Source organism: Tamandua tetradactyla, chromosome 2, assembly GCF_023851605.1.
Source record: "Tamandua tetradactyla isolate mTamTet1 chromosome 2, mTamTet1.pri, whole genome shotgun sequence".
NCBI lineage: Eukaryota > Metazoa > Chordata > Mammalia > Pilosa > Myrmecophagidae > Tamandua > Tamandua tetradactyla.
The window spans coordinates 107,820,005-107,832,694 of NC_135328.1; the positions used below are offsets into that span (position 1 = coordinate 107,820,005).

Below are 12,690 nucleotides of genomic sequence, written 5' to 3' on the forward strand. Positions count from 1 at the left end.
TTTTAGAAAGGCAAGTGATAATATATATATAGATGCGGATTTATGTGAATTGTGTTTATTTGTTTAGCTTTGTGAAATGGCTCACTTAATTGAGACTTCTGAACATAATATGTTAAAAATCTTTCCAAGAGAAAGGAAGATGACATTTAATAAACTTGATTTATTTTCAGTTAGTCCGATTGGATAACCTTTTTGCGTACTGGAATGTGAAATCTCAGATGTTTTACCATGATTTTGATGAATCATTGGTAAGTAAATTTTTTTATGTGTTTGTACATATTCGTATTATATTTCACATAAGGTTTAATTCATAATTTATCTAACATAGTATAATCAGTATACTAAGCAAAATCCATTAGCATAATTTACAGATATATATACCTGTAAACAAATACACACACATTAATGCTTAGTTCTTAGAGCATTCTTTTATAATAACAATTTTATGAGATATTATTTAAATAACTTTAATATTTTGCCATATCTAAGTCCTCCTGAATTTGAGTTTTTTATGTTTTAAAATTACTTTTAAACATTATTCTTTTGCACAAAATAGGATTTGGCAAGATGAGGGATATGTTGACATGAATATAAATTTAAAGCAAAATAACAAAAAAATACTTTTTGTTAGAGTAGTTGTACTTTACAGAAAAATCATACAGAAAGTACAGTTTCCATATACCCTGTTACCCCTTGCTCACACACAGCTTTCCCAGTTATTAACATTTTACATTAGCATGGCACCTTTGTTACAATTGGTAAAACAATATTTTTATAGTTATCCTATTAACAGTAGTCCATAGTTTACATTAGGGTTCACTCTTTGTATTGTACTGTACTGTGTTTTTTTTTCTATATGTTTTTAAAAAAATTTTATTGTGGTGATGTAAATAGAACCTAAAATTTCTCTTTTTAAGCACATTCAAATGTACAATTCAGGGTGGTTAATTACTTTCCCAATGTTTTGCTACCGTCATATTGTGCTACTGTCACCACCATCTGCAGCCCTATTTTGTTTTATTGTGTTTTTTATAAATTGAAGGTTTGGAAAGACTTTAATAGCTGGAGAGGAAAAATCTATGCTTGGTTTTAAAGCATCAAAGGACAAGGTGACCCTCTTGTTAGGGGTGATGCAACTGGTGACTTTTAAGTTGAAGCCCGTCTCATTTACCATTCTGAAAATTCTAGGGCCCTTATAAAATTATGCTAAATCTACTCTGCCTGACCTCTGTAAGTGAAACAACAGAGTTTGGATCAAAGCACATCTGTTTACATCATGTTTACTGAATATTTTAAGCCCATTGTTGAGACCTCCTGCTCAGAAAACGATTCCTTACAGAATCTTAGTGGTCATGGACAATGTGATTGTCACCCAGGAGCTCTGATGGAGATACAATGAGATGTTGTTTCATGGCTGCCGACACAACATTTTCTCATCAAGAAGTCGTTGTGACTTACAAGTCTGTTTATTTAAGAGATACTTTTTGTAAGGGTATAGCTGCCATAGATAGTGATTGGGCAAAGATAATTGAAAAGCATCTGAAAAGGATTCACCATTCTAGATGCCATTAAGAACATTTGTGATTCATGGGAGAAAAAATATTAATGTTCACAGGAGTTTGGAAGAAGTTGATTCCAGCCCTCATGGATGAGTTCAGGGGGTTCAAGTCTTCAGTGGAGGAAGAAATTGTAAGAGAAATAGCAAGAGAACTAGAATTAGAAGTGGAGTCTAAAGTTGTGACTGAATTTGCTGCGTTCTTATGATAAAACTTGGATGGGTCAGGAGTTACTTCTTATAGACGAGCAAAGTAGTTTCTTGAGATGGAATCTACTCCTAGTGAAGATGCTATGAACATTACTGAAGTGACAAGAAATGATTTAGAGTATTATATAAGCGTAGTTGATGAAGCGTGGCAGGATTTACGAAGATAAGCTCCAATTTTGAAAGAAGTTCTGTGCGTAAAATGCTGTCAAACAGCATTGTACAATACAGAGAAATCTTTCATGAAAGGAAAAGTCAATCAATCTGGCAGACTTCACTGTTGTCTTATTTTAAGAAATTGCCACCCCCGCCCCCACTTTTAACCACCACCCTGATCTGTCAGCAGCCATCAACACTGAGGCAAGATCTCCACCAACAAAAAGATTATGACTTGCTGAAGTCAGAAGGCTCAGATGATGGTTAAGCAGATTTTTTTCTAGCAATAAAGTATTTTTAAATTAAGGTATGCACATTGTTTTAGACATAATGCTTTCGAACACTTAATAGACTACAGTATGGTATAAATGTAACTCTATAGGCACTGGAAGCCATAACATTCCCTTGACTAATTTTATTACTATATTTGGTTTATTGTGGTGGTCTGGAACTGAATCCGCAGTAACTCTGAGGTATGCCTATACTACCAAAACTTTTCCATTAACCTGAACGGAAAATCTGGACCAATGAAGTATTAACTCCTTATTCCCTCTCTTCAACCTTGGTCTCTGGTAACTGGTAGTATAGTTTCTGACTCTGTGAATTAAAACAAATTTTCTTTTTATAGAACAACTTGAAGAATGGCATTGTCAAAGAAAATATTGTTCCAGAAGGTTATGATTTGGGTGAGTATAACTCATGAAGTAAAAAATGTAACTGAAGTCAGTATAAATTTTAAATTAACGTTGATAATACCACTGTATATTTCATGTTGAATATTCTCTTATGTAGTTAAATATTTATAATATTATTAATACATATGAAAAAGTAGAAAATATATCTTTTCCACCTAGTTCATTGTGGGAGGAGATTTTGGCCATATTTCAGGACCGTGGAAAAGAAAAATGCAGTATAAGAGCATGTTAATAAATTCTGGTAAATTGCTGCTAAAGACTGTAAATAGCAATTAAGATAATGTTTATAAAGCCATTTTGACATGACATGCAATTTAATAAGGCTGGCTTCTCTTCTTTATACTTTTTTTTAATTAGCAAAGTTATAAGTTTACAGAACAATCTGTAGAATACAGGATTACCACATACCATCTGTTAACATCTTGTGTTGGCGTGGAACATTTTTATAATTGTACTATTAACTGTTGTCCATGGTTTAATTTAGGGTTCACTGTTTGTATAGTGCAGTTCCATGGAGTTCTAAAAAAAAAATTTTTTTTTATCTGTTACCATATATACAACCTCAAAATTTCCCCTTTCAATCACATTCAAATATATAGTTCAGTGCTATTAATTACATTTATAATGCTGTACTAACATCATCACCATTAACAGAACTTTTCCATCCTCCCAAATCGGGATGTCCCAAATAGGACATTTTAACTTTAACTACCTGTACCTTACCTTACCCTGTCCATTGGTAACTTATATTGTAGAGTCTGAGTCTGAATTTGCTTGTTCTAATTATTTCATATCAGTGAGATCAATTTTTTCCTTTAGTGTCTGGCTTATTTCACTTAGCATGATGTATTCAAGGTTCATATATGTTGTTTTATGTGTCAGAGCTTCATTTTTACAGCTGAATAATATTCCATTTTGTGTATGTACCACATTTTGTGTACCCATTCATCAGTTGATGGATTGCTTCCAACTTTTAAAAATGTGAATAATGCTGCTATGAATGTTAGTGTATAAATACCTGTTTGAGTCCTTGCTTTTAATCCTTTTGAATATATACCTAGTAACAGGATTGCTGAATCATATAGTAATTCCATTCTTAGCTTCCTGAGGAACTGCTAAAAGTCCTTCACAGCGGCTGCACCATTTTACATTCCACATTCCCATCAGCAGTGAATGAGTGTTCCTGTTTCTTCATGTCCTCTTCAGCACTTTATAATTTTGTTTTTTTAAACAGTAGATATTCTAATGGGTGTGAAATAGTATCTCATTGTGATTTTGATTTGCATTTCCTGAATGGTTAATGATGTGTTGAGCATCTTTTCATGTGCTTATTGGCTATTTGTATAGCTTCTTTGGACAAGTATCTATTCAGATCTTTTGTCCATTTTTAAATTAGGTTGTTTTTCTTTTTGTTCTTGAGTTAAAGGATTTCTTTATACATTCTGAATAGTAAATTCTTACTGGATATGTGGTGTTCTAGTTTGCTAGCTGCTGGAATGCATATACCAGAAACAGAATGACTTTTTAAAAGGGGAATTTAATAAGTTGCTAGTTTACATTTCTAAGGCCGAGGAAATGTCCCAATTAAAACAAGTCTATAGAAATGTCCAATCAAAGGCATCCAGGGAAAGATTCCTTGGTTCAAGAAGGCTGATGAAATTCAGGTTTTTTCTCTCAAATGAGAAGGCACATGACAAACACAGTCAGAGTTTCTCTCTTGGCTGGAAGAGCATGTGGCAAATGTGGCGTCATCTGCTTGCTATCTTTCTGTCCTGGCTTCCTGTTTCATGAAGCTCCCCGGGAGGCATTTTCCTCCTTCTTCTCCAAAGGTCTTTGGCTCGTAGACTCTCTGCTCCTTGCGCTGTGTCATTGTCTGCTCTCTCAGAATCTCCAGCTTTCTAAAAAATATTTCCTGTTTTATAGAATTCCAGTAAACTAATCAAGACCCACCCAAATGAGTGGAGACACGTCTCCACCTAATCCATTTTAACATCCGCGCTTGATCACTCAAGATCACATCAAGATGTGACTCCCTAAGTCACATCTCCAGGGAGATGATCTAATTACAGTCAAAGAAACAGTACTGAATAGGGATTAGAAGAAACGGCTGCCTTTACAAAATGGGATTAGGATTAAAACGTGGCTTTTCTAGGTTTTATACATCCTTTCAAACCAGCACATGTGGTTTCCAAATGTTTTCCTCCGTTGTGCAAATTGTCATTTTGCTTTCATGCTAAAGTTCTTTGAGGCACAAAAGTTTAACGTTTTTATGAGGTCTTGTTTATTTTTTCTATTTTGTTTGTGCTTTGGGTACAAAGTCTAAAAACGGTTGCCTAACACAAGGTCCTGAAGATGCGTCTTCTAGCAGTTTTATGGTTATAGCTGTTATATTTAGGCCTTTGATTCACTTTGAGTTGATTTTTGTTTATGCTGTGAGGTAGAGTCTACCTTCATTTTTTGCAAATAGTGTTCCAGTTTTCCCAGCACCAGTTTTTGGAGAGCCTGTTATTTCCTATTTGAATAGGCTTTGCCTCCTTGTCAAAAATCATTGGCCATAAGTGCAAGAGTTGAGTTCTGAGTTCTCAGTTTAATTACATTGGCCCCTGACTCATTTTAGTTGTCTTGTCTTCCAGTTCACTGATAGTTTCTTCTGCTGACTTTAGACTGCTATTGAAACCGTCCTTGGAATTTTTCATTTCAGTTATTGTGGTCTTCAACTCCTGTAGTTCTATTTTGGTTGTTTAAAATTTCTATCACTTTATTGAGATTTTCATATTTTTCATTCATTATTTTCTTGATATCCTTTAGTCCTTTCTCTGTATTTTCCTTTATCTCCTTGAGCATGTTGAAGATAATTTTTTGAGGTCTATGGTACATCCTCAAGCTGGTTTTCTTTGTTGATGTTGTCTGAATTTTTATCCTCTTCCTTTGGATGAGCCATCATTTCCTGTTACTTTATTTTGTAATATTTTGTTGTACACAGTATTTTTAAAAATGGTGATTCTGGATTTTATTCCCTGAGAGCTCTGTTTCTTCAGTTTGTAACAACTGGTGATATGACAGAGATTTTCTTGAATGTCAGCTCTCCCATAAGGATGGTCTGCTCAAGACGAATGAGAAGTGCAGGGTACCCTGTCTTTTCTGGGTCTCTATCGTGTCCTAAGTTTGTGCTTGCTAGTGGCCTTAGGATTTCCCTTGTTTACAAGAGTTTGAATGCCCGGGCTACTTCCTAGGAGACAGACATTGTTCTTCCCCTGGGTGTTTTACTGTGGACTTAAAACAGGTAAGCCTTCGTCTTAAGTTGTTCACCTCTTTTGTTTCTTACACTACTTCTGATGTCTCAAGCTGCTTTTACGTGGAGGTTAAATTCTGGGAGGGAGAGCTTGCTGAAGAGGAGTTTCACAAATCACTCTTTCTCAGCTAGAACAGGCCAGAAACCCACAAAGAGAGCAGTGGCTCCTCCAGACTACCTGGAGGGTTTATAAGAAGGGTCAGGAAGGTTGTCAGGAGCTTCTTTCATGGCTCCTCTATGCTAAATTATTTTGACCTACCCAGCAAATGCAGCCCTTCAACTATTCTCTACAGTTCTGAGGATGGATACCATCTTTAAGTCTCATTGTGGGGTGGATTGGAACAATGATTACCCTCAGAGCCAGCTCATGGCGATCCAAAGTACCTGATCAAAAGTTGTGATCAGCTGTTGGTCTGTGTCCACCCTGCATCTTGGCAGAGTGGATTTTATGTCTTTTTCTGGCACCAGCAAGCTACATCAGAGGCAGACCCCACTGCTACCTGCCACAAGAGTGGGGGATTGGCACCTGTAACTACCATACAGAGAGAAAGTTATTGACATTTTCTATAATTTACGAGCCTGTTTCTTCTGTTCTTCCCTGGATGTTGTACAGTGTTCTACACGACTCTGGAGTTTTGAAATAGTTGATTCAGACAGTTTCTGCTTGTTTTATATTTGTTCTGGTAGATGGACTGATCACTGGAGCTTCCTACTCTGCCATCTTCCCACAATCCCTCTCCTCTTCTTTATGCTTTTTTCTGTTATCCATATTTTCTAAATTGAGCATGTATTACTTTTATACTCAGAAATAAGTTATTAAAATATAAAGAGAAAAGGAGTGTTGTTTTTTCTACCTCAAGGATATTCAATAAAGGTTGTTTGGTGATGGCTAACTTAGTTCTTGAATTGGCTGCCTGGTGTCATTAACTGGACAGTATCCTTTCTGAATGTATTTCTTTTCTTGGCTTCAGAGGTCTTTTTCTGTATTCTTCTACCTTGATCACTCCTTTCATTATTCTCCTCAAATGGCTGTTCAGTGTCCACTTGTAAAATATCCCTTTCATTGTTTTTTAAATTTGATTTTGTTCTCTTGATTCTCCCCTCATAGAAACATTAAAAACATACGAGATTCCGGAGACCCGCGTTCGATTCCTGGTGCCTGCCCATGCAAAAAAACAAACCAAAACAAAACATGAGATTGCCTATTACCTGTGTATTGATGATTCTCAATTATGTTACTTTAGATTTGACTTATTTTTTCCTTGGTCAACAGTTATTTCCTCTGTATCAGTCAGAATCTGATTAAGAGAGAGAAACCACACAGTAATTTGAGTAGGGGAAGTTTATTATAAAAGATTACTAACTATAACAGTATTTGACTAATGAGGTATTGGCTGGTAAAAACTAAAGTAAACTCTCAAGTATATAGGAATAGTAGATAGAAGGACCAGCCACTGTTCTATGGCTGAGAGGTAGCACCCAAAGAAGAAGCCCTGCTTGCTGCAGATAAGAGCGTGTCCAGTTCATTTATAGTTAGTAGAAAAAAGTCCTAGTGTAGGGTAGATGAGTAGCCGTGGTGATACTAATTTGTGAAATTTCTCTTCTGATTATTCCAACATCTATTCCTCTTCTTTTGAAGGGAGGAGAGGCTTTGAATAGTCATCTAGGGGAAAGAGAGTGAAACAACTAGGGCACTATTCTTAAAGTGTATTTCAAGCCATCAGCATCTTTTTTTGTGTGCCTCACCTCTGGCTTGATCTTCCAGGAGTATGAATATATTTATATTTAAACTCCCACCCCCTTTTTTTGTGAAAAATAACATGTATACAAAAAAGCAATAAATTTCAAAGCACACTGTAGCAATTAGTTATAGAATAGGTTTCAGAGTTTGGTGTGGATTACAATTCTACAATTTTAGATTTTTACTTTTATCTACTCTAAGATACTGGAGACTAAAAGAAATATCAATATAATGTTTCAGCAACATATGCATTTGTTAAACCTACCTTCTCTCTATAAATTCACCATTGCATTTGATCTTTTTCCCATTTTTTAGGGATATTTGGGCTATGCCCATTCTAGCTTTTTCATGTTGGAAGGATCTGTCAATAATAAGGGATAGAGAGATGGAACTAGTCGCTGTTCTAGGGAAGCTGGCCCCTCTGCATTTCAGGACTTTTCTGGTCCAGGGACCCATCTGGAGATTGTAGGATTCTGGAAAGTTACCCTAGTGCATGGTACCTTTGTAGCATCTTATATAATGCCCTAGGTGTTCTTTACGACTGGCAAGAGTGGCTTTGGCTGGGATTTGGCAAGCTATGATAGACAGCAGTGTTTAACTGAAGTGTGCCTGAGAGTGATCTCCAGGGTAGCCTCTCGACTCTATTTGAACTCTCAACCACTGATACCTTATTTATTATGCTTTTACCCCCTTTTGGTTAGGATAGCATTGTTGATCCCCTGGTGCCAGGGCCTGGCTCATCCCTGGGATTCATCTCCCACACCACCAGGGAGACTTTCACCCCGATGTCATGTCTCACGTAGGGGAGAGGGCAGTGATTTCATTTGCAGAGTTGAGCTTAGAGAGAGAGAGGCCACATTTGAGCAACCAAAGAGGTAATCCAGAGGTAACTCTTAGGCATACCTAAAGGTAGGCTAAACTTCTTCACTACATACATGCGTTTCATAAGAGCAAGCCTCAAGGTCAAGGGTTTGGCCTGTTGATTTGGGTGTCCTTAATGTTTGACACAGTATCAGGGGTTTCCCTGGTGGTAAAATTTAATTAATATTTTTTCTGCCATCCTTCCAGGGACCTTGCCAGTACTTTTGATTATCTGCTTAGTATACTTTGGAATCTATCCAGGCATTACATTAAGCTATACAGGATTAAAGGCTGTCATTCTTATTCCATCATCATCTTTTGAAAACTTGTTAAGTTTCAGATTGTCGAGCCTCAGACCTATGAATCAGGAACTTTGGAGTGAGGATTTAGTAATCTGTTTTAAGAAGTCACCCAGGTGATTGTGATAGATACTAAAGTTTGAGAGCCACTGGATTGGAGCACGTGTTGGCCAACTTTTTTCTATAAAGGCCAGATAATAAATATTTTGTTTTGCAGAACATGTGGGGTCTCTATGTATTACTTTGTTTCTTTAAAAATAAAAAAAATGATCCATAGCTTGCTGGTTATACCAAAAATAAGCTGTGGGCTAGATTTAGCTGATTTGACTAGAGGAATGTCATGTGATTGCCCAGCAGCACCGAGGACCTGCTTGAGATTTGTGGCATTAAAGTGAAACCAGTCAGCATGATCATATATGATGTTATCTGTCCCCCACACTCCCTCCACACACATACATTACATTGTTCTACTTAGGTACTGGTATGGAGTAACTGGGGAATGACTCTATCTAGAATTAGTGTTTTCCCAAGTAAATAATGGTAGAGAGGGGCAAGGGAGTTAAGTTGAATACGAGGGATGACTAAAATATTCATGGAATTTAAGTTGGATAGAGAAGAAACTATGGACATAAGCAGAGGTAAAGAACAGAGAAAAGGTGGAGGAGCAGGTCCCACTGGGATTTGAAGGTTTGGAATCAGAGTCCTAAGGAGAGAGTGAATTGAAAAGATGGATGGTGGTGTTAGGAGAATAGGATGTTTTGGATTGAGTTTAGCAAGAGGTTGAGGATATTGGCATGACAGGGTCTATTGGGTTAGAGTAAGGGGGGAGGATTTTGGAAGGATCATTTGTATATTGAAATCACCCAGAAATTAGAGTTACCAGAAGCTAAAATTTTAGAGAGAGAAGAGAAGGAAGAGAGGAAGTAGCCCAGGGAGAGTAGATGACTGCAGCTAGGATATGGATATTGGATGGTATAGTCTTATTATATATATAACATAAGAGCTAAAACTGAGGGGGGAGGAATAATTTTGCTTTTTAAATACTGATATTGTTTTATACATATATGTACAAGTTTTAAACTTCCTCTTACAATATTCTTCCAATTAAATACATGTGATTTTTTCTCACTTTTAAGTATAACATTCCGTTGTTTGAATGTATCATAATAAATGTAACTGGTCCCCGTGGATGAATATCTTTCTCTGCCCCCATTCTGTCATTTGAAATATAAGCATTGCTATAATGATTCCTATTAATTTCCTTGTTATCAGTGGAATCCTTAGAAATCATCTGTTATTCATATTTTATTCTTTAAATTTTTTTCTCTTATACCAGGTTGGTACTTACTCTATAACTTGAAGTTAAAATGTTTGAATTAAGTTGAATTTGAATTAAATTTTTCCTGCCTGCTATAGGAACAGTCTGCCAGGCTAGAAACAGTTTAGCTTCTTTGTTCATATATGGGACATGGTATTTGTTGCTTAGGAGATAATGGGCATGTGTAGAATCTCCTGATCTATAAAATTAAGAATAGTTAGTTGCACAGGTGGGATAGTGATAAACATGGCATTATCTTGTATTATAGATTGCAAGTACATTTTTAATGTCTCTTATAATAGAAAATCAGAAATTTCTGATGGTTAAAATATCTTAAAAGAAATTTTATTTTGGGGTTATTTTAAATAATGTGCTTTCTTTGACTCTCATTGAAGGTAAATGTGATCCCTGGTGGTTTGTCTCTTATTTCACAAGGAATAGCTTTATGATGCTAGGGACCTTATGCCCCAATTTTAAGTTAGAGATAGTTTCAGGTCTCAAGTGTAGTGACTCTGGTAAATTTTTCAGTTTTTGAAAGTATATTGAATTTGAAGTAATTTTCTGTTATCTAACTTTATGAGTTTAGAGTTTCGAGGAAAATAAAATGGATTATTTAATTCCCAAATATTCTGAGGTTGCCAGACAACCTATCTTAATAGGGTTTGGGATCCTTTTTTTGTTGCTTCTGTTATATTCTTGGTTATACAGTGACCCCTACAGTAGGTCCAGAGTAGCTTCTGTCATAACCCACTGGATTTATTTATTTTTGCTACCCCTTCAGTGTTAGATGGAATGTGAAAAAATAGCAGGATCTGTGAGCATTTATTTCTGTTCAAGAAGAACATTTTTAATGCTTGTATATGTAAACTTAAGTGCTAGGTCTTGGAGATGATTAAAATGAGGAATACAGCATCTGTCTAGATTCTGCTATTATTTGTCTCTTTCTGCATGATGCTTGTTCTTTTTGGTACTAAATACAAAGGGTTGAGAATAATATATTTTAGGTTTATAGGTTAAGCCAGGTAGGTAATCCTGAATAAACTCCCATCTACTATCTCCTCCTTTTAAGAGTTAAAAGGGAAAATGGATGCAAAAAAACTCATCAGGAATTCAGAAATTATAATTATGTAGTGAAAATCAGGGATTATATACAGTCTTTTTTGTTTTAGCATTTCTATGTACATTTATTACCTGCAGCTGTACTTTTATTAAAAATATTTTATGGGACCATATTGCTTTTTAGAGAATGTTCCTGTTTTTTAAGATATAGTGATGTTTTGGGAGGAAGGTCAGTTAGCCTTTAGTGTACTTGTATATGCAAAACAACACGAGGTATAGATAGGAAAAAGATAAAAGATTAAAGAATCCTCACTAATTACTAATTAAGGGATTGACAATTCATCTGATCAAATTATGGCAGTGTGGGCATCTGGGAATTACAAAAGGGTTTTTGTGAGATTCTTGAAATATAACAATTTAATTTTTTTCAATTTTTATTATTTTTCAGTATTTCGTCCCATATCTGCTAATGCCAAACTACAGATGAATCATCGATCAGATTTTGACTTTTCTGCACCCAAAATTAACCTGGTTGTTGAGTTACATGAAATAGCCATTGAGTTTAATAAACCACAGGTGATTTTTAAATGCAATTTTAAATTGTGAATTATAGTTTGACAAAAGCAGAACTAAGATTTTCAATGTATTTCAAAAATCATACTATATTGCAACATTTCTTACATAACTTGTAAAAATATCACTAATTTGACCTTCATCTTCATAATTGAACGAAGCATTCTGAAACATTAAAGAGCTTTTACTTTTTCCATTCTTCAGTATTTCAGTGTTATGGAGCTTCTTGAATCAATTGATATGATGAAGCAAAATCTGCCATATAGGAAATTCAAACCTGATGTACCTCTTCACTACCATGCCAGGGAATGGTAAAATGTCTTTTTTTTTTTTAAGATTTAAAAAATATTGCACACAAGTGAATTTCTTTGATTTTAAAGATAATGTTTAAGATAGTTTTATATGGTTTGATGCAAACTGTAGTTTGATTTGTGGCTAGAAATATATGTAGCTGCTTTTGGTTATGACGATAATGTAATAGACTAAAAGAGTTCTTTGTAATTGAATTTTCAACTCAAGCTACTACAGTACCATAGATTTTGTTTACTATAAATGGATTCATATTTCTGAAATTGTTAAAGAACAGCGTGCCAGTTTGTTTCCTAGCAATGTTTTTTTTTAACCCTGTATTAGACATACTAAGGTCTATATTTTTCAAATTATGGTAATCTATGTACTACCCCCACCCCTTTGTTTTCAATTAAAAAGTACTGTTCTTCCAGGTTTTAAGTGATTCCATAGTTTCTAAAAGCTGCATTTACTCTTTCTTCAGGTACCTAAAATGTTACTCACCAACTAATGCTATAGGAGTTGGGTAAAGTTTAATATATTTTTAACAAAATTGAATGATTTTTCTTATTTTCTCTTAGGGAAAAGATAAGATAACAAGATGAGATAATTAATATATTCATGTAGATGGGTAGGAAAAGCTAAG

The 12,690-nt window shown here is 35.2% G+C and overlaps 1 protein-coding gene across 3 annotated transcripts in view; it reads left to right on the top strand.

Moving 5' to 3' along the window:
* The window catches only part of VPS13A (vacuolar protein sorting 13 homolog A), a 342,631-nt gene that overhangs the window by 63,727 nt on the left and 266,214 nt on the right, over positions 1–12,690 (top strand). For all 3 annotated transcript variants that reach the window (XR_013170504.1, XM_077148468.1, XM_077148469.1), the window contains exons 9-12: positions 171–248; positions 2,547–2,604; positions 11,632–11,759; positions 11,961–12,067. Coding sequence is in view for 2 of the 3 variants with exons in the window: in XM_077148468.1 (XP_077004583.1) it covers positions 171–248; positions 2,547–2,604; positions 11,632–11,759; positions 11,961–12,067 (371 nt within the window). In the remaining variant the exon portion in view is untranslated. The remainder of the gene's footprint in view (positions 1–170; positions 249–2,546; positions 2,605–11,631; positions 11,760–11,960; positions 12,068–12,690) is intronic.